This window comes from Ammodytes marinus (genome assembly GCF_949987685.1).
Source record: "Ammodytes marinus genome assembly, chromosome: 12".
In the NCBI taxonomy this organism is placed as follows: domain Eukaryota; kingdom Metazoa; phylum Chordata; class Actinopteri; order Uranoscopiformes; family Ammodytidae; genus Ammodytes; species Ammodytes marinus.
In genome coordinates, this window is record NC_137216.1 from 5,318,584 (window position 1) to 5,342,584 (window position 24,001).

At 38.9% G+C, this 24,001-nt stretch overlaps 1 protein-coding gene across 1 annotated transcript in view; it reads right to left on the reverse strand.

Annotated features, from left to right (window-relative positions):
* LOC307258448 (polycystin-1-like protein 2) overlaps nt 1–24,001 on the reverse strand; it is a gene marked incomplete at both ends in the record, with an annotated part of 57,539 nt that overhangs the window by 32,714 nt on the left and 824 nt on the right. Inside the window, 20 exons of the mRNA XM_080037977.1 lie at nt 924–1,025; nt 1,143–1,373; nt 1,453–1,643; nt 1,818–1,932; nt 3,376–3,489; nt 4,188–4,319; nt 5,074–5,194; nt 5,823–5,947; nt 6,146–6,292; nt 6,586–6,723; nt 7,110–7,292; nt 7,405–7,547; nt 8,724–9,095; nt 16,209–16,286; nt 16,413–16,611; nt 18,126–18,316; nt 18,424–18,653; nt 20,208–20,355; nt 21,052–21,153; nt 22,546–22,734. Coding sequence (XP_079894103.1) covers nt 924–1,025; nt 1,143–1,373; nt 1,453–1,643; nt 1,818–1,932; nt 3,376–3,489; nt 4,188–4,319; nt 5,074–5,194; nt 5,823–5,947; nt 6,146–6,292; nt 6,586–6,723; nt 7,110–7,292; nt 7,405–7,547; nt 8,724–9,095; nt 16,209–16,286; nt 16,413–16,611; nt 18,126–18,316; nt 18,424–18,653; nt 20,208–20,355; nt 21,052–21,153; nt 22,546–22,734 — 3,251 coding nt within the window. The remainder of the gene's footprint in view (nt 1–923; nt 1,026–1,142; nt 1,374–1,452; nt 1,644–1,817; nt 1,933–3,375; nt 3,490–4,187; nt 4,320–5,073; nt 5,195–5,822; nt 5,948–6,145; nt 6,293–6,585; nt 6,724–7,109; nt 7,293–7,404; nt 7,548–8,723; nt 9,096–16,208; nt 16,287–16,412; nt 16,612–18,125; nt 18,317–18,423; nt 18,654–20,207; nt 20,356–21,051; nt 21,154–22,545; nt 22,735–24,001) is intronic.

Genomic DNA, 24,001 nt, shown 5'->3' on the forward strand with positions numbered 1-24,001 from the left:
AGCAAATAATATAAAATGATTGTCCTACAATTTAAATACATATAAATAACTCACCAAAGCAGATAGTTGTATATCCAACCACCGCGTAATGCTCACTCCGTGTCCGTGAATAATTACGACTAATTCCTCATTAACGGAACTTTACACCGGTCGGTTTTTGAATCTTATCCCCATATTCCCTATTGACAATGAAGGCTTCTTAACTGTTGTTGGCTCGGAGCGAATGTGCCTGAAGTAAGCCTTGCTTCTTCTTTACTTTTATTTCCAAGCGGAGAGCACCTTGCATGCTCACCTGGAGTCTAGCCTACTCATTACTAACTGAGAGTAACAGGTGTCATCTCCCCTTTTTATAAACGTAATTTTATCATCTGCTTTGAAATAATTGGACAGTTATTCCTGAAAATGTTCTAGAGAAGAAAGGAGAGACCGTGTTCAGCTACGCGGTGCCGTGGAGAACACAGACGGTGGCACGGAGGTGGCAGTTATTTGCAGTTGCTGTTTGACACAACGCTCAGTTTATTGCACTTGCATCAAAATATTTAATTTTGTTAAACTTTATTTTATCCGTTTTGTACACGTATATAACATTTTAAAATAGGGGCGGGCGCGGCCCGCTGGCCTAAAGGCTACAGACACTAAAAAAAACAAAAAATGATTTTCCTCATCCACCAATCGAGTTCATTTGAAACGAGGAGTACTCGATTACTAACGCCCATCCCTAGTAGCTACAGAACATATATACTGTGCTGTGTAATAACAGGGTCGAAAAATGGGGAAAAAGTTGCGGCTTATAGTCCGAAAATTACGGTATGTGCTGAATTTGAGGAAGAAAATGAATTTAATCCAGTGTTATTCAAGGCTGTAACATAACGCAATGTGGAACAAGTGAAGCGCTGTGAGTACTTTCCGTAGACACTGTCTACCTGGGAGGAAGTGGCAGCTCCTCTACGATGCCCAGTGCTCACAGCCAAAAGGTAACGGTACTCATCCATGGGATCGTTGTCCTCCAGCACAGTCACCTTCACCTGAAAACCATACCATCAACATAAAGCCTATTTCTCTAAACATACCTTCTGTAACTGGGAAACTGGTAATATTACTTTAGCTCTTAATTATACTCTGGTCCTCGAGATATAACATACCTTGGTCGTGTCTCGAGTGTCTTTTCGTCTTGCCCACACGAGTGCCAAGAAATAGGCCACAAAGAGTGCCCCCACGAAGCACACAACCACTGGATTCTCCGCAAAACTCCCAAACAACTCGGCAGTGCGTGACGGGTCGACAAGGTTGGGAGTGACAAAGAAAGAACTCCCAAAGAAGGTGAGGTGGTTGCAGAGGCACTGGGTGACTAAATGTGTGGTTCCAACACCAACCTTGGATGACAACATGTAATGTTACTGTAGTCCCGGCAACATGTTACACACAACAGGTAGATTAATTGACCGCACTTACCCTGCATCCCAAATTGCTCCAATCCAATGTTGCTTCATCCCAAAATGTGCACGCTGTAGCAATGGAGGTGATAGATAAACTGGCATTTATGGACTTTATACCTGGTCCCACTATGGGCCTCACTACAAGATAGTGAGCTCCAGTGCTTCCCTTTAAATTATCAGGATCAAGTAGCCAAGTGTATCTCTCCTCTGTATAAAGCACATACACACACATGTTCACGCATGCACACACGCACGCGCACACACACACACACACACACACAAACACAGCACTTAAATGTCTTAAACATTTCAAAAATCTAATTTAAATGGCATTTGAGTTCAAAACATACTGTCTCCACCGCTAGCAAAGCGCTTTATTACCTTGCGTTGTCCCCTGTTGAGGCATCTCTGTCATGGCGACATGATTTGTTTCAGTGGGGTAGTCCATATAACCAAGGAGCAGTTTGAAGGGTAAAGGATCCTTTGAGGGCACCATCTTTTAAATGTATGGTACAGTTCACATTGCAGCAAATCTCTCATTACAAAAGTTAATGAATCCAGAAAAGCAATAACAACAACCTTTATTTAAGAACCTAGAATAGTATAATGATTATACTCTAGATCAGGGGTGTCAAACTCTGGCCCGCGGGCCAAATCTGGCCCGTTCCAATATTTAATCTGGCACGCGAACCAATTCGGCAATTCCATTAAATTCGGCCCGCGGGAAAAAATAAATAAATAAAAATATAATTTTTTTATTTATTTTTTTCTCTCATGCGGAGCCTGTGCCATATCCGCACGTCGCACACACTCCCAACCGTTAGGACACTCGCACAGCTTACCACTAGGAATGTCTGCTGAAAGTTCCACAGCTCAGGATTTTATTAAGCCATGAATTGATGAACTTGCATTGAAGAAAAGATGTCAGTTTTGTAATGGCTGTAAATAGGCCAATCTATGTGGCTAAATAGCATGCTAATAGGATGATTGATTGTGTCAACTATCTAAGGATGAATGCTAACATTATCTGGTTTCTAACTTTTGCCTCAAGTTACAATATAGCTCACTAGCTAACGTTAGATAGCCGCTGATAGCCCACCCCTTTCATTTCCAATGGTGGCTTTGCATTTCATTACCAATGTAAATTGTCATAAATAGTTAACACTGGTGCTGGGTCATGATTCATATAAAAAAAAAAAAAAAAAAAAAAAAAAAAAAAAAAGGGATATGTTTTGAAAGTGCAGAAGGTTTTGAAAAATCCAAGAGAAAACATATTGTGGCCCAATCCAGGATGCCTGAGAGCCTTACTGCATTATAGTCCTTTAGAATTGTTTCACCAGGAACCTGAATGTTGTCTTTTCCTTTACAAAAATAAAGACATTTCTACCATAAATTGATGCAGAAAAGGCACAGAAAACAGAAACATCTACCAGAATACAGGAAATTAAGTGTTTGTCGCACAAACATTTCTGGGGGAGCACCCCCATACCCCCCACCTATAATTTGTCCCCCAAAATATGTAAACGAAACCTAGCCTATGCCCCGTATGTACGCAGGTTATATACCTAGAAATGTTGTTTGATTTTTGGAATAAAAAGAAGGCATGTCAGTAAGCGACATGTCTGGCCCTTCGTGTGATTATCATGTCGTAATTCGGCCCTTTGTGAAAATGAGTTTGACACCCCTGCTCTAGATAGATGTATGTATTTTTAAAATACATACATCTATGTTTTATCGTCAAGATTAAAGAAAAAGTAGCACAACTAGCAAACATATAATTAAAGTTGAAGAAGTTATACTGAAAAGACTTGTAGTGGCTGAACTTTTAAAAGTCTAGCAAGATATAGTAAGTGTCAATGTAGGCCAAAGGTAATGCAAAAAAAATAAAAAACAAATCACCACATGTTGCAGAAGTTGAGAGAAAATAATCTTATTCCACCTTAATCACCAGCGTAGTATTAGCTGAAGGAATGTCTATGACTGTTGTGCTGAAGTTCCCCAGGTCCATAACAGAGGTGTTCACCTGCTCTCCAACAGGCCTTGGCAACAGAATCTGTAGACCAGGCAAAATGCCAGAAAATAGATACAAATATCACATGTTGGCATACAAGTGTTACACAATCGCCCTCAACATCAATCAAAAACTATTCAACAAGCAGCCAGGAGGTACAATGCACAGCACATTGGAGAGAGCTTTTCCCTATGTTGTTCAACTAATTACACCTCAACTAAATTGGCTGTCATGTTTTCATCACCCTGCAAATTCTAAAAATGAATACGCTACAAATGTTTGTATGTGTTCTTTAATTCATGGTAAATAAGTTACAGTTTATTGTCTTACTTTTAGTTTTGTTCAGCACAAAATCAATGAAGACACACAGCCACCAAACAATAACCACCAGGGGTGCAACTCTTGTGAATGACGGTCGAGGACACAAAAACACGAGTGTAGATAAAGTACTTAAAGTTCCTAATGTTATTCAAGCATAATTTTCTCTATCAAAGTTTATTTCCACTGCATGAACTTAGAAACTGTTCAGACCTTTTAATCATTAACCCTCTGGTAAAAATAATAATAATAAATAATAATAATAATAAGAATTCACATAATAAATGTACACTATTCATTACCATACATAGTTTTAAAGAGTGCTCTTTCAAGTACAAGCCCCCACAGTTCATTGTCTTGTTGAATACGAACTGTGTTTCCTTGAAGAAACGTGTTCAGCAGGAGAACTATGGTGCACTGACCTCAATTTCTTCACTCATGTTCTCCACAGGGATTCTGGAGCCATCCTTTGTTGTGAGGGATAGAGCTCCTATTAGGCCACTGATGTTCCCGCTCTCTTTCCAGGAAAATGGGTTATTATCGAAACGCAGCATCTGTTATTGTGTTTTAAAGAGCAAAGTTAAGACCTTTTAGCAAATATGACACCGTTGAAAATTGAGAAAAACATGGGATTCAACACGCACACTGTCTTCTGTTGAACACTGGAACCTGCACACAAGGGCAGCCCACTAACTTTCGATTATTCAAGTTATAGGTCATTTCTTTATCTCGTCTCAAAATGAATAAACCACAAAACTAACTGTTATGGTAATAGGAATGGAGGGGGCCCAATTGTTTCTATTTGCTTTTCAGACATTCTCAGCTCTGGTGATGAATGCTAGAGTAGTCCAGAGAATAGTGCGCTAGGATTAAATTACCGTGCACAATGTCATGGATTCGCACTATTGCTTTCCCCGACTATGTGGAAGTCTGTTGTTTGACAATTATGAGACTCATATAGGCTTATACTGTTACTGAGTTTGTGTTTGGCAGCTCTACAGTTGAGTGTAACTGACTCCACCTACTGTACTGGGGAGCAAATAATATAATTCTCATATTTGTAGGTAAGGCTTATTAAAGAAACACAATTATAAGTTTATCAAAATTTAAAAAAATAGATAAGAAAAGGCTTTATCGAAATAACCGAAAGACCACATTAGAATAGTATACTAATATAGAAGTTGAGGTTTCCCCCTCCCCACAATGGATTTTAGTTTAAAATGCTGACTATGCTAATCCTTAATTCAGGGACAAGGACACACATATGCAAATAAACACATTGACACATCAGCACTCTTACTGACTTACTCGTATATCCAATGGTTCATCTGAAGGTAGTATGTTAGAAGGTAGTGTTGGGAGAGAAAATGTGGGACAGGAGCAGTTGGGAAAATGTATAGACCCTGTTGGAAAACTTTCCGGTCCCACTCTGAGGGGAAATATATGAAGAGACCCATTTAAATTAGTAGGTTAGGTGGGTAATTATAAGCCAGTTATACTTTTTTGTTAAGAATTTCAGTTTGCTAGTGTTCTTCACTGCACTTTCTTGTTTGTTCAAAACAAATCTGGTTTTTGATAAAGGCCACTTCCATTGTTTATTTCAAACAAGATTAAAATAATATGACATGAAAAAAGAAAAAAAAACACCAGGAACCCTAAAGCACACTACTAAACAGGTTATTTCTAACCGCAACATGGTGTGTCAGACTATTTCTTAGCTGGGTTTCATCAATGTAATTGATTCCAGGAGGTTGATGTTTCAGGTCAAGCAATTCTGCAGAACTTAAACCCCTGTTTTTAGATTCAAAGTGCTTTCATTAGTGCTTAAGATGTGTTAGTAGGAAGATTTGCTACATGTATATAATAATAAAGAGTTAGCTAGCTCCCTGTTTCCCCTGTGTCTTAATGCTAAGTGTTGCTAAATGGCTTCTAGTTGTTGCCATAGATGAACCCTACAGACATCGATATGGTATTATTAATCTTCTCATGATACTCTCAAACATATTTTTAACTATTGTCCTAGCTAAGTCATAGCATGTGGTTGAAGAGGAACTTACCTATTAACCATTAGACTAATATGAGCTTCTTGGATGATAGTTGGTCCCTCATTGGCATCTTTTAATGATAATATTGCACTCTCTACATTGCTTAGAATAAGGAGAATGCCATCAGAGATTTTTTTCTGTGAATGATAACACAAGTCAGTAACTGTAACGTTGAGGGAAGGTTATAAGTAAATCGGTGTCAAGTTAAAGAAACATCATAACAGCTCTTAGTGCAGTCACTGCTCAGCACATAAACGTATATCACTTATATCACCCAACCCATTCCTGGAAAAGTAAAAGCCCATCAGCATGGCCCATTAAGGTTAAGCACTCACATTGAAGCAATAGACCAGGAGATCGCTTGCTACTTTCACCATGTTTCTGGCTGCATGGAGCACTATTATTTTGTTATCTTCGGTTTTCTCAACATCCATGTGTAGGAGTGATGAGCTGAGGTTTGCAAGAAGTAACGTAGTCTCTTCCTGGAGGTGGGAATCAACTCTTACAATTACAGACATAATGTTTGGAGCTGTTATGCTAGAAGTAACCATTGTTTACATCGTGAAGGACATAATAACACACCTCCGATATCTAAACTCTAAAAGCATAACTCTACACATACACATTAAAAGGCTTTTCCTGCAAATGTATTCATCAACATAAAGCAAGTGATCCGGAGGGAAAGCAGCACATAATTATTGTATACAGTGAATGGTTTATTTCATTCTCCTTTAATGTGAATCTATAAATGTGTGTGTGTTTCACCATGTAGTACCTGGGCAGAAGAGCTGAGTTCAGTGCCTTTATTGATGACAGCAGTAAGTGCTCTGGTTAGCACCTGAGCTTCTTCTGGAGTATTGGGAGGAACTTCTTTAACAGTGTCAATCATTATACCCAGCATCTTCTCACGAAGCTTCAACAGACAAAAGCATTTGAGCATTTAGGATGTCTTATTATTGAGTTTGGTACTAATTTCTACCATATCTTTTAAACCAATCAAAGGAAATCTGAAGTGGACGCAGCTAATTTTTGTAATGAGAAATCTGTGTTTTATTTTTATAGTAGCCTACTCTCTCATCATAAGAGATAAATGATACAACATTTGTTTTTCCTCCAAAGCATTTGTTAACCTGGCCCAAGGGGTGTGGTTTCACTCCCCAATGCAAATCAACAGGTGGAATTGTGACTTTTCTTGGATGGATCTAACCACTGACCCACAAGCTGCAGACTTGTTTTGTTGCATGACATTTGGCAGTCCAATGCACTGTCTACCCCATTTTTAGTTTTGAGTGTATTTACCTTTTGCCTATCAGCTTCTTTGGATTTATCAGATTGAACGTTCAGTTTATCAGACACAGATCTGAAGATTTGTGCCAATTTGTCTGCTGACAGTTGACCCTGTTCCTTTAGCTGAGTCACAGTGTCATCCACTGCAGCATTCAGACCATCTACCGAAGAGGAGGCCTCTGGGGAATCCAGCACCTGAGAACGAAAGACTAATTTTCTTACACTAGTGAAAATAAATATAAGAGCATTTCCATGTCTTGTTCTTAGTTCCCCAATTTCTTTTTTTAATTAAACAAATCTGACAAACCTGTGTAGTTATAACAGTGCTAGCCACAAAGCTGCTATTTTTGGCAGTTCCTATGACGATCAGGTTGTAGTTGGAACTGCTGTCTCCAAGAGGAAGGAAGACAAACTTCATTTCTTTGGTCATACTGCAGCCCAAATGCTCGCCTAACAATGTCCAAAGAAGACAATAGGTTAGAACTATACATCTGTGGAAGAGTACTCTAATGTGAGAGGTGAAATGCAATGAAAAAGTCAAATAAATCAGTATTCCTATCCCAGAAAGATTTGGCAGTCCAGGGGGGTATTTCAAGAAGCTGGTTTTGAGGCAACTCAGAGTTTGTTCACTCTGAGTTTGTGGAAACTCTGGGTTTTCCGTTTCAGGAAGCAGGTTCAGCGCAACCCAGAGTCAGTTACTGCGGCAACATACGCCATGACTCTAACCTGCTGGATAGGTGATTTGACCTACTCTGAGTTTGTTTTCACTTTACGCTGCAGCTCCGACTGAAGAAGAGTCCCTCTCACAACGCGTCCCTGTGCAAGCAAAATCACTCCATAGAAATCTCCATCGGGATGTTTTTATCATTTCCTGGTGATTTTAAGTTAGATCGATCATTCATCTGATCAGTATTTTCAGCCCTCGTGTCGTTCATATAGGCGACCACCATACACATCGTGAACATGCTCTACATTCAGGTTAATAAACCTATTTGTATTATAAGTATATCAGGACTTTTCTAACGTCTGTGCCACTGAACAGATTTCTGTCAGGTGGAAATGTAACGCTGCGGCTGCACGTGATCATAACTGTTCACTTGTGTGATCCCAAAGTCACAGACGAGCCTCGTTAAATAGCCTAATAATATGAATATAGAAATAATTTAATAATTTAAACTGTGATCACTTGAGGAACATGGATCTAGTAATAAATCAATCAGGCTCTTCAATGGAAACTGTCACCTAATTTGTCTGACGTTAAAGTCTTTCACTCCCCATTTAAAAGAAGCGACAGTCTGTTTACTGCACAGTATATACAGCGAATATAAAACAGTCAGCAATGCTGTGCCGCGCCAGCTTACTTTTTATTTTTTTTGAGAAGTGGATAAGTGGGAGGATCAATCATTTGTTTCTCCTGTTTCCATGGTGAATCATGTTATCAGCGATCCATTGACGATGACTTTTACGCACGCGCTCAACCCAGAGTGAACACTTTCAGAGTTGATTGACCCAACGCTCACCTGTTCTGAAACCAATAACGCAGAGTTGCTCATCAACCCTCAGGGTGCAGGGTTAAACTCGGAGTTTGTAAACCCTGCTTCCTGAAATACCCCCCTGATGACTTACCTGCAGGAGTCTTGAGACAATATTGACAGTTGGAGCAATTAATTCTCGTATCACAAGCTAATGTGAAAGCATCTAGGATTGTTCCACTCTGTGGCGATATGCTACACTGGAGGCTCTCAACATTGCTGGTGGTCGCTGCTGAGGTAGTGGCTGGGCCAGCAATGGTAGTGGTGATAGCAGTGGAGCTAATTGGGCCGGGTGAGGTCAATGCAGGACCAGAAGGGTTGGTAGAGGGTATGGAGGCTGAAGTCATTGTGCCAGGTGTGTTAATTGCAGCACCAGCAGTTGTTGTTGTTGTTTTCTCCTCACTTTGTCCATCTTCTGTTGTCATACCAGTACCATCTGGGTTTTCAGAGTCAGGATCTGGTTTCCCTGAAGATGATGATGTCTTTATGGTGTATTTTTGGTACAAAAGTACGCCAATCTCTTTGGTATGAAAAGAAGAAAGAAACAATGTGTAATATGTATTATTTCTAAGAAATGATGGTGCAAGAACAGCTATGATAATCTCGGTTACATAAATAGCCGACGGCAACTAAAGGAATTTATTCAAACTGAAATAATATTAAATGTTCTGCAATGGTGTGTAGTTCATTTCTGTGCATACATGAAACTTTTAGCCTTCAGTAAACTGAACATATAATACATGAAAAAAACTTCTCTCTTCATTAACCCTTCATTAGCTTTGCATTTTCAGTAACAGTAGCACCAATTAATAATAGTCTGGAACCCAAAAATAATAAATAGACCTTGGCAATGTACATAGCAGGTTTAACATTTCTTTACAAGTATTGTATACGCACCATACGTTATCACCACAGTGACATCCAGACCGTTAGATTTGGCCAGTGCAAGACTGGCATAACTCACAGTGTATTCAGTCCCACCATTTTGTTTCTCTGTAAGTGGTCTTTGTTTTTCCTTTTTGTAGCAGTCCTTTGTTTCTTTCTTTAAATTAATGAACAAGCAAATTAATTAAGTCAATTGTCAATTGTTTTTTACCATATCTTATTTTTCATTTTAAGAACATACGGGATGAATTGATTAAACTTACTGGCCAGTCCTTTTCATCATTTGGATCCTCAATGCTCCACACAACAACTGGACACGTTAATGGACAAGTCATTTTGATTTTTGCATCTGTGTCCTTCTTTATGGGGTTACAGCCTTCAGTGCAAGTGAGACTATGGTACAACAAATAAATAGAGCATTTGGTCAACAAACAACAACTACAATGTTTACCATTTTTGAAAGCCAGTGTAGTGTATTTCGTTATGACACATTCTAAGATTACTGATAATCAGGAGATTGTTTAATTACATATATAATTAACTATAAGGGGAGCCAGGAGCAGCTCTCGTGGGTATATGTGTGTGCAGGATAGGAATGTGAACTGCTTAAGTTGAGGAAGCCAGCAGGCTGATCTGTAGATCATTTAAATTGCACACAAAGGGAGACTCGTAGATGGTCCTTGGTGGGGGCAATATAGGACAGCCTGGTTAACAGTGAACAGCTACTTTATTGGCCCCTAGCTAAAGGGATTGTCCTAAAGTTACTGAATCAGACTTCTTAGTGCCCCACGAGATATCGCCTCCAGGGATTGATTAACACAGAAGTCCTCTGAACAGTGTAGGTCGGAGTTAGTTAGGGTCCACCAATCAGGAGTTAGGAGAGGTGGACCTTACTGACCTAAGGACCAATCAGCTCACTTAGATTTGCAGGTTAAAGGCCACCACAATGTAGGAAGAGACAGGTATTTTAGTTTACAGGAACTCTTCATAGCTTTTTCTTTTATGCATGTACCTCCATTCGTTTTTGGCTACAAACACTTTAACTTTGTATTGGCTTTGTTTTGATTGCAGGATGAGTTTTGTTGTTTAAATAAAATAATTGTTCCTGGGACCTCCTCATCTGCCTCAAACTGTGTCTTCTTCCATCACCCTGCTACCAACGCCGTTTTTCTGAGTAAAGGCCGAAAGATGCAGTTAAAACAGTGTTATAATGTAAAATAAAAACATTATATTTATACTATAGGCTATACTCCTTGACTGATGGTCATTTATGATAAGACTGTTCAAGATGCAATAACAAAGCTAAACATTTTCACACTAAGTCTGTTTTTTCCAAAGTTTGTGAGATTCATGAGCTCTCTACAAAGCCTTTTCATTTGTTTGAATGATTTTTCATGTTGTTTCTATCATCAGTTTTAGCACTTTGCCTCTTTGGCAGGTTTGCATTGAAAGAAGAGTTCAGGTACACATGAAATACTATACACAGATATATTTTGTGAATGTCAAGCTCAGTGCTTCTGGTGATCAGGGCAAATCAGTTTCAAAGGTGTTAAGTACAGTACCTTTGAAGAAGTGACACGTTAAGCTGAGGGGTAAGGGTGACACATATGTCAGCTTTATCGGCGTCTATTGTCGCAACATGATATCTATTAAATTCAAATGGCTGTGGTAGGCATGTTCCTTCAATGATGTATGTCAGTCCCTCGTATTCACCCGGGCAACCACAGGGCTCTCCTGTGAATCAAAAAGGAAAGTCATTAAACTACTACAATGACAGTTTCACATCACAAGTATTGTGTTATGTATGGAGATGAAGATATAGTGAAAACTCAAATGTTTACATTAAAGAGTTTTAAAAATTGTGTTTTTATCATCTTGCCATAAAAAAGAAAGAAGTCCTAAGAATTGAACCAAACCAAACAGTGTGTTTATCTGCTTGACCATACGCTGCCTAGAGCGTACCATAATCACTTAATGTTATACATAATTTTGATACTGTGGACCATCACATTCTGATACAGCAACTTATTAAGATTGGTTTCTCTGATCATACTGTGGGATGGTTTGTCAACTATCTCACTGACAGAACTCAGGCTACTCAGTTTGATGGATTTACTTCAGAGATGCTTTCAGTGCGTAAGGGAATTCCCCAGGGGTCAGTTCTGGGACCGCTATTATTTACATTGTATATTAATAGCCTTGGACAAAATGTCCCAAATGCAGCTTTCCATTTCTATGCAGATCCTCGCTCAGTAAGGCTTTTGTTTATGTGCAAAGTGCTTTTGATCAAGTGCAGGCTCAGCTTTGTCAACTGAAGCTTGTTCTCAATGCTGATGAAACCAAACTTATGGTATTTTCAAATTCCAGAAAGATTGTGTTAAATCAGAAAATGTTAACTTCCCAAGGTAATGAAATTGAGGTTGTAACTACTTACAAATACTTGGGATTTATGATTGATGACCACATCTCGTTTAAAACTCACATACAAAACCTGGTGAAAAAACTGAAACTAAAGTTAGGTTTTTACTTTAGGAATAAGTCATGTTTCTCTCTCGAGGCCAGACGACGATTAGTCGAAGCTACCTTCTTGCCGGTTCTTGATTATGGTGATCTGTTGTACATGAATGCATCAGCTCACTGTCTACATATGTTGGACACTGTATACCATGGAGCCTTGAGGTTCTTTATTTATTTATTTATTTGTTTATTTAACAGGGACAATGCACAGCACATAAGCAGTACCAGATTTAGCTATAAGCTAATTTTCATCTGTAGTCCCTGGACAGGAAACAGAGTAATACATCTCTGTCAAAAAGGGAAACCTAAGTATAAAAACAATAACACACAATTTCACAACAGTAAAACATAACACAATACGACATTAAAATCACAACATTAAGACACCACAACAACAACATCACAACAGTAAGACACCAAGACAACAGGACATCACAACATTAAGAAAACAATCTATGGATGATGGGTGCATGCTTGGGTTGATTTCAGCCATGATTTCATTTTACTTTTAAAACCAGCAAAGGTGTTCCACTCTCTTATCTCAATTGGTATTGAGTTCCAAGATTTAGTGGCTCTCACTGAAAATACAGACATGCCAAACTCAGTGGACCTGTGCTGTACTACACAGTCCCCTCTGTTAGACGTTCTAGTTACCCTATTGTCTGTGCGCAGTGACACAAACTCCTTTAATGGAGGAGCAGCCAAATCTTTCATTATTTTATACACTAAACATACATCCGCAAAAAATACAAAACTTTCAAAGGTCATGAGATTGTGTCTTTGAATTATGTTACAGTGGTGATATCTTAGTGGCTTTTTGTCCAGTGCTTTGAGTGTCTGTTTGTAAAGTGTTTGCAGTGGAGCAAGTGTTGTTTTTCCAGTTTGTGACCAGCTTGTAATACAGTATGAGATGTGTGAAAAGATCATGGAGTGCATGTAAAGTTTTGCTGCATCTAGAGGGAGCTGGTTCCTGATGTACCTAAAATTACGTAAATTGAATTTGACCCTATTACACACCTGCTTCACATGTTTCTTAAATGAGAGCTACAAACAGCAGAACCTTAACCCATCACTGTACACTATACTCAAGAGTAAACTGGCCTTCTCTTTTTATGAGACGACTTAGTCACTTGTATGTTTTTATTTACAAGGCGATCTTAGGTAAACTCCCTTGTTATTTGTCATCGTATATGTCCAGAAAATGTGTCCCCCATGCGTTAAGGTCTCAGGACATGGTGCTCATGACTGTTCCTCAAGCTCGTACAGAGCTGGGTAAAACAGCTTTTACGTTTTTTGCGCCGTCGTCATGGAATAACCTGCAGAAGCAGCTTAAGCTTCAGGACCTAGTAACTCTAAACAAATTTAAGGCTGTTGTTAAGAGTTTGAAGTTGGACTCCATCGGAAATTGTGAATGTTTTTAGTTAAGAATCTTATTTTTATGTTGTACAACTGTACTTAATATCGAACTTGTATTTTGTATTGTGTTTTATGTGTAACTGTGTTCTGCTGTCCATCTTGGCCAGGTCTCTCTTGAAAAAGAGATTTTAATCTCAATGAGACTAACCTGGTTAAATAAAGGATAAATAAATAATAATAATAAACAATATAAAAACTTTGTAAAAACAATCTCTGGGTCAAAAATAGTAGCAAAACCATGATTCTTACCGCACGACCACTTATACTCTGTGGACTCTTTGGAGTCTGTGGACTCTTTCTCTGTGGACTCTTTGGAGTCTTTCTCCTCTTTGGAGTCTTTCTTTTCTTTGGAGTCTTCTTTGGAGTCTTTCTTTTCTTTGGAGTCTTTCTCTTCTTTGGAGTCTTTCTCTTCTTTGGAGTCTTTCTTTTCTTTGGAGTCTTTCTCTTCTTTGGAGTCTTTCTCTTCTTTGGAGTCTTTCTTTTCTTTGGAGTCTTTCTCTTCTTTGGAGTCTTTCTTTTCTTTGTTGTCTTCTTTGGAGTCTTTCTCTTCTTTGGAGTCTTTCTCCTCTTTGGAGTCTTTATTTTCTTTGGAGTCTTCTTTGGAGTCTTCTTTGGAGTCTTTCTCTTCTTTGGAGTCTTTCTCCTCTTTGGAGTCTTTCTTTTCTTTGGAGTCTTTCTCTTCTTTGGAGTCTTTCTTTTCTTTCTCTTCTTTGGAGTCTTTCTTTTCTTTAGAGTCTTTCTTTTCTTTGGAGTCTTCTTTGGAGTCTTTCTCCTCTTTGGAGTCTTTCTTTTCTTTGGAGTCTTCTTTGGAGTCTTTCTCTTCTTTGGAGTCTTTCTCTTCTTTGGAGTCTTTCTTTTCTTTGGAGTCTTTCTCTTCTTTGGAGTCTTTCTTTTCTTTGGAGTCTTTCTCCTCTTTGGAGTCTTTCTCCTCTTTGGAGTCTGCTTTGGAGTCTTTATTTTCTTTGGAGTCTTTCTCCTCTTTGGAGTCTTTATTTTCTTTGGAGTCTTCTTTGGAGTCTTTCTCCTCTTTGGAGTCTTTCTTTTCTTTGGAGTCTTCTTTGGAGTCTTTCTGCTCTTTGGAGTCTTTCTCTTCTTTGGAGTCTTTCTTTTCTTTGGAGTCTTTCTCCTCTTTGGAGTCTTTCTTTTCTTTGGAGTCTTCTTTGGAGTCTTTCTGCTCTTTGGAGTCTTTCTCTTCTTTGGAGTCTTTCTTTTCTTTGGAGTCTTTCTCCTCTTTGGAGTCTTTCTTTTCTTTGGAGTCTTCTTTGGAGTCTTTCTCCTCTTTGGAGTCTTTCTCTTCTTTGGAGTCTTTCTTTTCTTTGGAGTCTTTCTCCTCTTTGGAGTCTTTCTCTTTGGAGTCTTTCTTTTCTTTGGAGTCTTTCTCCTCTTTGGATTCTTTCTTTTCTTTGGAGTCTTTCTTTTCTTTGGAGTCTTCTTTGGAGTCTTCTTTGGATTCTTTCTTTTCTTTGGAGTCTTTCTTTTCTTTGGAGTCTTCTTTGGAGTCTTTCTCCTCTTTGGAGTCTTTCTTTTCTTTGGAGTCTTCTTTGGAGTCTTTCTCCTCTTTGGAGTCTTCCTCCTCTTTGGAGTCTTTCTCCTCTTTGGAGTCTTTCTTTTCTTTGGAGTCTTCCTCCTCTTTGGAGTCTTTCTTTTCTTTGGAGTCTTTCTCCTCTTTGGAGTCTTTCTTTTCTTTGGAGTCTTCCTCCTCTTTGGAGTCTTTCTTTTCTTTGGAGTCTTCCTCCTCTTTGGAGTCTTTCTCCTCTTTGGAGTCTTTCTTTTCTTTGGAGTCTTTCTCCTCTTTGGAGTCTTTCTCCTCTTTGGAGTCTTTCTCTTCTTTGGAGTCTTCTTTGGAGTCTTTCTCCTCTTTGGAGTCTTTCTTTTCTTTGGAGTCTTCTTTGGAGTCTTTCTTTTCTTTGGAGTCTTCTTTGGAGTCTTTCTCCTCTTTGGAGTCTTTCTTTTCTCTGGAGTCTTCTTTGGAGTCTTTCTCCTCTTTGGAGTCTTCACTTAATGAGAGTGTGATGCGTTGAAGTTTTTTAGATAGTGAGAGTGAATATGTTGCAATGATTTTAATTTGTTTATCTCCTGGAGATCTGACAACTCTAATATGTTTCTTTCTCTAAAAAAGAAAAGAAAAAAAGAATTAGAAATATTGCAGTGTAGAATACAACATTATATTCAGTCAGCCTTCGGTCAGTCAGCCTTCTCTGCTGCAGCCTCACGTGAATGGAATAACATCCCAACATGTATCAGATAGACCTAAACACATATCGGTCATTTAGTTCTAATCTGAAACAGTGGCTCATTCACCTGCCCGCACTAAACTTGCCTGCTCTTGCCTCCTTGTGTTAGCGTGCCTGTGAATTTGTCAGACTTGTTTTTCCTGCATGCTTTATGTATATTAATGCATGAACTACTGAATACTTGTACGTGGTTTTATGAATGTTTTACCTGTTGCTTTTATATGTTTTTATTAACTCTTCCTGTTATTTGCTTTTTAGGGAGCCTATTGTTACATCTGGCCAAGGACTGCAGATGGAAACTAGCCTTCTGGCTAAATCTGGCAGATGTTCAGAAATGTTTATTAATATGAACTGTCCCTGTCAAATAATCAAATAAATAAAATAAATAAATTAAAATGTAATATTTTCCCCTTTAAATATAACACACCACTTCTCTTGAATGTAAACAAAAAAATATTTTACCGGACTTTGGTTAAAACCTAACAAGTGGCCACTATGTCCTATTGGTTCAACAAGCGAAGCCTTGCCACAGGAAGCAAACATATCCACATTCACTTCCACAGAGGAGAAGACATTCCAAGCTCTGAGTTTTACTTGAACAGGTCCTGTATCAAAACATATAGGTATTAAAACAACAAATATTCAATCCCAATCAATAAAATCTGCAAACATAGCTGATACTGATACCCCCCCTCCCCCAGTTTTCCATAACACTCTATATTTTGACATACCTTGAATCAGGTGACCAATATGAAAAATGTCCTTCCTTGTATTAATTTCTCTGGTATCAGAGAATGAGCTGTTTTCTCCAGTCAGGGAGAAGAGGAGCAGTGCAGGTGCTCCCTGTTCCAGCGAAACACCAACAGTAAGATCTGGACGGTCTGTCAACACAGAGGCCTGTAGCCCGGCTATGTTCTCCAACACACACATCTGCAGTACATGAAGAATTACAAGACAAAGAAACACATCAACCTCCCTGTAATATCCCTTGTCTGTCAGACTTATCAACAGATAATGCAGTTATGAAATTGGTTATGAAGTATTATGAGGTGTCAACATAGGAAGCCTTTCAGCTGCTTTAGCCAGTTCTCCATGTCATGAGTCTGACGTAACATACTTTTTTTTTCTATCTTAGTCAATCCATCTGTCTATGCAGCCCAAAACACATTTTTACACTATGGTATGAAGCAGAAGAAAGAAATATAGAACAAAGCCAGTTATATACTGTACAACCACATACAATTAGGAGTGAAACGCCCCTTATTTCTAAGAGTTACTCCTAATCAGCAAGTTAGGAGCTACTCTAAGCCTTAAGATGTGAATTGAATACGGCCCCTGCTATCTACATATATATACTCTAGTATTTATGTGAAGGACATTTCTCTTCAAGGCAGTTTCTCTAGTGCTAAGAAATTATTGTAATTTTTCTATCGCCACTTTGAAACTGTTAAACATTTTGATTACCGTATTGTAAGTCTTCCATTTGAGACACAAAGTCAAGAAATACAACACAGGATGGAAGGAAACAAAACAGCGACTTTATTTATTTTTCTATAGTTCAAATCCTGACTTGATACCATATCTTTAAATACCTCCGTGTGCACATTTCAGAGGATTTATCATGGACTGTAAACACGGACATTGGGGTAAAAAAAGGTAACGTAACGCCTGTATCACCTCAGACAGCTCAGGAGATAAAGGTCTCCCAGAGGATCCTGAAATCCTTCTACACTGCCCCGCATACAGAGTATTCAGACTGGAGATATCACTGTCTGCTATGGAAATAGTTCCTCTGGGGACCAGTGAGCCCTGCAGAGAGTGGTGGGGTCAGCTGAGCGGACCATGGGCATGGGGACGGCAGAAGGACCCCATCACCCTTGCAAACGTACTTTTTGTGACTAATTTACATTTTCTATTTTGAGCACAGTAATACGGGGCCTGCCACGCCGACTTTTAACTTCACACAGGCCTACTCTACGCGCATGTGACAGATAAAGTATTTTGAATCTTTGAAAACATTAGATAGCTTGGCCACGGTGATAGCTGAAGTGCACAGAAGAGGGGCTCAATCTCCTTAACATGGCACTCTGGCAGAATAAAAAATGCCTGAAGTCTAACACTGTGATTAGACGTTTACCTCATTTTCACACCATGTTTGAGTGTTTCAGTTTAACACTGATCAGCCTCATGTAGATCAAAGTGGCACTTATTGTGATGGGATTCTATAATTAAAGGTTACATAATTAAACATAAGTAAGCATAATTTAATTTCACATTTAAATCTTATCTTTTTAATCATCTCTATAATCAAAGGATATCTTCAAATCTTATATTCCATACGCCACTATCACAATCATAATAAAATCACCAAATGACGCTTCATCATGTTACTTTTTGCTCAGTTAAAAGCGGACTACATGTTTCCTGGATTAAAGGTGATCTACCTTCAGGTCTGTGGACACTTCAGGGGACGTGACCATGTTGGATGCATAAAGGGTGAGCTGGTGGCAGCCAGGCCCAAGCCGCCTCACCATATCTGGATTGACTGTAATGTTTTGGGGGACATTTCCTCTGACCACAGATAAGCTGGACAACAACATTTCATCACTCTGGATCCTATAGGTCACACTCGTTCCTGCAGGGGGAAAAAATTTAATACATTACTATATATTCATACGTGCAGCGGTTGTATCAAAATAAACAGGACACATTATTGTATAGTATAGTCACCCTGGGACCCACCTGCTTTTACTTCCATTTGGATTTGAAATGCCTCTCCGTCAAGGGCTCTGCAGTGGTTTGCATGAAAAGACTGTTTCCGGGCGTAGCACCTGATGGCACCAAATTCTGTGATGGGTTCTTGAATTGTAATCTTTTTCTGAACAGCAATGTGCTTGTCACTGCTGGTGCATTCCACCAACACAACACATGTCCTTGCATTAATATATTTGTGCACCATGCTGCTCTCCTGTCTAAAAAAAGGGCCATAGAAATAGTTAGTAGTTCCTGTTGCTTTTTGGAGTAGAAACAAGTCATTTGGGTTACAAATGTCATACACAAAGCAGCCAGTCCTTAAAAGCCAAATCAGTCATTTCCTTTACTCTAAAATATGGAGATTTATTCATATGAAAAATGTAAGTCTTCGGTCTCATTTCATGGTGGTTTGGACTGAGGATATGGGTTAATTAAAGATAATATGCTTTGTGCATAAAGTCTACTGATATAATGAATGCAATAGAAGTAAAGTCAGGGAAAGTTCACTTCTAAAATGTTTCTTGTTTCACTGTTACGACGACGTTTAGGGTCCTCCCTTCTTTGTATTCTTTTGTTTACTAGAGCTGATTGTTGACATGCAGTAGCTATGGTTACGAGTGTTATGTTAGTCAGTTTATTGTGAAACTGTGAAGCTTGTTAAAACACTTATTACGCATTATAATGAAATGAGGTGAGAAAAGAGTTCTGCGTGATTTGAGGAAAGTTTCTATCTGTGCTTTCTCCAGATAAACTGACCAAAATGTTAAGGAACAGAAGTGCACTGAGGTGTGGGACGATTGGTCACAGCTTCTACTGCTCATCCTCTCTCACAGGTGTACAGCACAAGTCACCAAGATAACAAACCACTGCATGTGAGTATATAAACGTTTTGCCTCTAAGCCAAAACCACAATAGAGACCCCTATTTGGTTAACAAAATAAGGACTGCTTGATTCATAAGTTACATTGCCATGCAGTGTATGAACAATATTGAAAATATGGCATACATGTGCCTGGGGATAGAGACATGATGTATCACCCTCAGTAGCAAACTGGATGATTTGTCACTTTTCTGCCTATGACTCTATATATTTTTGTTATAATCAAAGAGAAGAAACAGCCTGTTTTATGTTATGATATGTGACATTATTATTTTGTTTTGGCCAGTTATGTTGAGCAGCTCTAAACTTTTAGCTGAGGGGGAAGCACACAGTCATGTCAGGACACTTAAAAGTTGTAGTCCGTTAGATTTTCATCTTGTCAATGGTCTGTCACGTTGCTATCTATCAAAGAGTGAGCTTAAAACAATGATGTTGGAGAAAAGGACCCACTGATGAAAGCACTTACAGTATACTTGCAACTTTGCTGTAGAGGAATATGATCTGTGGCAACTTTTCCACACTTAAATCAATAGCAGTACACAGAAAGTGACGACTTTGACAAGGCCTACAGTGGTGCGTTCCATTGTAATCAGAACATGTGAACTTTCGACGTGGCACTACCGATTTACCAGCTGCATGCATTCAGTGCATCCATATATTTTTTAAATGTATAGTCAATTTACTGATCACTGTGTGCATCTACTTTTAGGAAGTTCCCAATTTCCAAATACAATTGAACGCAGAATTGGGCATGTGTAATGCTACAGACTCGCTCCTACGTTTGTGTCCGACCTGCACATGTACATATCATTAGTTCATTACACAATGGTAGATCAACACAAAGAATTCAGTTCAACCATATGGTCAGTCAGTCTGTAAAAGTGATACTCACCCCTTCAGACCAGGCAGATGAATAACATGGCCATCTCCGGTGTCAAGCTTGCAGCTAACGTTTTCCCAGGGAGAATGTAAAAGCCACTTCACGCTGATGGTGACTTCATCAAAAACAGCAGCCACGGTGCTCAATGATAATGCGAGCCCTGCGGGGCAGAAAACAACAGGAAATGCAGCAACGTGTGTGTAAACAACATTGCTTCCAGGAAAACTGACAGGCACAGACCCTGGTCAGTTCAGAGGAGAAGGACTTTTGCATAATTGTACTTACACAATTTTGTCTTCTTAAACCCATCAGTGGTGAGGTGAAGTGAGTGAAAACAGAGTATTGAAATCGCCTTATAGGGTTTTAGGCTTTCCTCCTGCCAAAGTTTCTGCCAATCCCGATTTATGTGTGATAAAGCTAGATGTATGTATATCCTTCAAATAAACTAGACCCAAAACATAGTCTAATGAATCCTTAATATTCCTTGAACGTAATCAAGACACACATACCGTAAGAATTGAAATGACAGCATAATGTTTTGTAGTAAAAGTAAAAACGACTGTGTTTTCATAGAGAGGTTTTACTTTTATTTGTGGATCTCTATGAAGCCATGTGTGTTTTTGGGGTCTGGCATCTACTCTCTCATAAGTGGTGGTTATCATAGTGTATCTCCAATTGGTTAATTCATTTAATTAATTTAGTCTAGGTTTTGATCATGAAGGCGTCCACTTATAAAAGAAGAGAGGATATAATGAAGGGTGTTATGGAAAAATTTCAGAACTGTCCACTGGATTTACAAAGTGTGATAGTCCCTAAACACATTTTGGGAGCCGGGATGAAAAAGATTGTGTTTTACCATCTTTGCAGTGGTAGTCCAAAGACAGGTAGCTCCCCTGAGGGCAGGGCTCACCAAAGGAGTCTGCAGTGATCTGGCAGAGCTGACGGCCGAGGCAGAGAGCTGGGGGACACATGGAGAGCAAAATCAGCTAGTGATAATATACAGCAATATAGTGCGTAACTTTTTCAAATAAATTAATGTCCGTTTCATGCAAGCCATCGCCAAACTACTTGACACAATCAGCTCCTCAAATCTCTCTATGTATTTCTCAGTATGGCAGTGTTTCTAAAGTGGTGTCACCCCCTGACACTGGCCAAAGGAGCACAGGAAAAATCCCACAAACAACCCAAGATATGTTTCAGTTGTTGATTCTACTCAGAAGAGAAAACCTGGATGTACAGCAGAAGATATAAAATCCATACGTGATCACTGATGGCTTACCTCTTAGATGCACAGACAATGCTTTTGTAATTATTAATAATTCCTCATGTGGGCAACATAGGTTATGCACTATAGATTTAAAAGATGCCTTGATATGCCAGAAACTACAAACCCTGTGACCACTGGGTAACCCACCAAGTCATGTTCATCATGATGAAACAAGGCCTGAATGTACAGTATATATATTATTTCTTAGTAGCGACAAAAAGTACTTATAAGGGACTGTTAAAGTGACTTATAAATTATTGTAAACACTGGAAGGTTACATCACAGCTACTCCTGTGAAGTTGAGTTAACATTCATGGCTGCCATTTGTGTAAGTGGTTCATGGACTAATATCAGGAATTATTAACATTAATGATTGGCATACCAGTTAGTATAAGGGATTCACAGGCTAATATAACTAAACATACATCCACAGAGAATTCATTAAAAGAGACTCTGGACACCTGTTCGATGATTTTATTCTTCAATTGTAAGCGTAATAATGCATGTTTCTCCCAAAGCAACCAGCTAGTCATCATCTCACTGACATAGGCAGCCGTGCCCCAAGATCCCGATCAGGATAAACAAGTTTGTAAAATTGATTGTTGGATAGTCTGCTTTTACCATCAGTTGTATGCAAGAATCAATATTGACTTCAAAATGGATGGATAACAATGATGTAGCTATAATGCTATTAAGCACTAAAGCTTTTCTTTTTTATTCCATAAATGTCCTGATGGGAAATCATTCTTTGCAAATAATGTCATGTGTGTAGAGACAATATGGGCTTTGTCATATCTGGCCAGCACTTCCTTCAATAGTGGATTGAGTGTCACCACAGCTGCCATCCATGCAGAGCCTAGCAAGGCACTAGTGTTTGTTTTTCTATTCAGATGTCGTCCCCAATTGGGTTCAGCAGATTCAATGAGACAAACAATAGTTTTTTATCGTGCAGATCGGATCTGTCATCATAGTATAACACATAAACATCAATTATGATAACAAGGTTACTAAACTAAAATTAAATGGAAGTAATTCAAGTCTTTATTTTGCACACAACAAATCAATTTGACAGTTTTTTTTTACCTGTTAGCGATTCTGCAACATCCACCCAGCCACACTGATGCTGCGTGTGTGTTGTTGGTGGGGAAAGCCCGGACCGACAGTAATGAATGTTCTTACTGCCGTAGAATGCGCTATCTAGCATCAGGACTTGACCAGACCCACACTGCAGAGTGGTGCTGTGACCCGCACACACAATGGATCTTCCAATCTCTGGGAAGAACACAAAAGCAAAAGAAAAGTGTAATTCATGAGTGATTTAGTATGCAGTTTTTTTTATCATTAGACCATTCATTTTTTACAGTGTTAGATTCAGAATACATACCAAACTGGCAGATAAAATCCATTTTTGTTTCGTTGCAGTCTCTTGTTGCTTTCCATTTAAAGCCAGAATCTCTAAGTACGTGTCCACAAGCCGCTCCTGGCCATGGGCTGCTCATCCAGTTTGAAAAGGTGATATGTGAATCACTCAGCCAAGAGAGAGCCCCTAGGGACGGAACAACGCTCTTTTAAACATGTGTAGAGGCTGTAAGTACAATGACCTTACCTCACAACATTACATTTGTGGTTCTGTTTATTAGCTATAATTTACAGCTTTTACTTCGTGTTTCAAGGGCAGTACAAATGTAGCTCAGGCTACAACACATGTAGTGTGGTTTTTAAAATGTTCCATAGACTCCCATTGTCCAAATACTATTAATAAAATAGGAATGAGCCACATCGTGGGTGAAATGTTTTTTTTCGTTACAATGAACATGGGCATTAGATTATTTTGACTTGGCTTCACCCCACATAAACATTGTCCTACTGCTGTAAATACTAGCGCATATTCCAAACCATGTGCTAATATGCCTCATAACAACCACAGGAGCATAGTTCACACTGTGGAGAGTTCAACAATGTATTTTGGTATGCAATGCAACCAGCTGAAAATGCTGTTACATTTGTATAAGGGCCAATGACGTGACGTCAATCTAGAACCAGGTGTGTCTTTGCTTGAAGATTAATATTCGTTTAAATTCTCCTGTAGTTGATATATTAAGAGAGGTGATATGGCATGGTCTTTACATTGGCTTCCTGTCACTCATAGAATTGATTTCAAAATACTGATGTTGGTTTATAAAGCACTAAATGGTTTAGGGCCAAAATACATTACTGATCTGCTGATACATTGTGAACCGTCCATAGCCCTTAGGTCGTCTGGGACAGGTCTACTTACAGTCCCTAAAGTTAGGACTAAACAAGGAGAAGCAGCTCTTAGTTATTATGCACCAAAAATCTGCAACAAACTCCCAGAAAACTTGAGGTCTGCTGCAACTCTCAGTTCTTTTAAATCGAGTCTGAAGACTTTTTTGTTTCCATTTTAACCTGCAAATTTTATTTTATTTTCTTCTTTTATTCGCTTTTAAATGTTTTATGTATTTTAATCTTGCCCCTTTAAAGCACTTTGAGTGGCCTTGTGTCTGAATTGTGCTATATA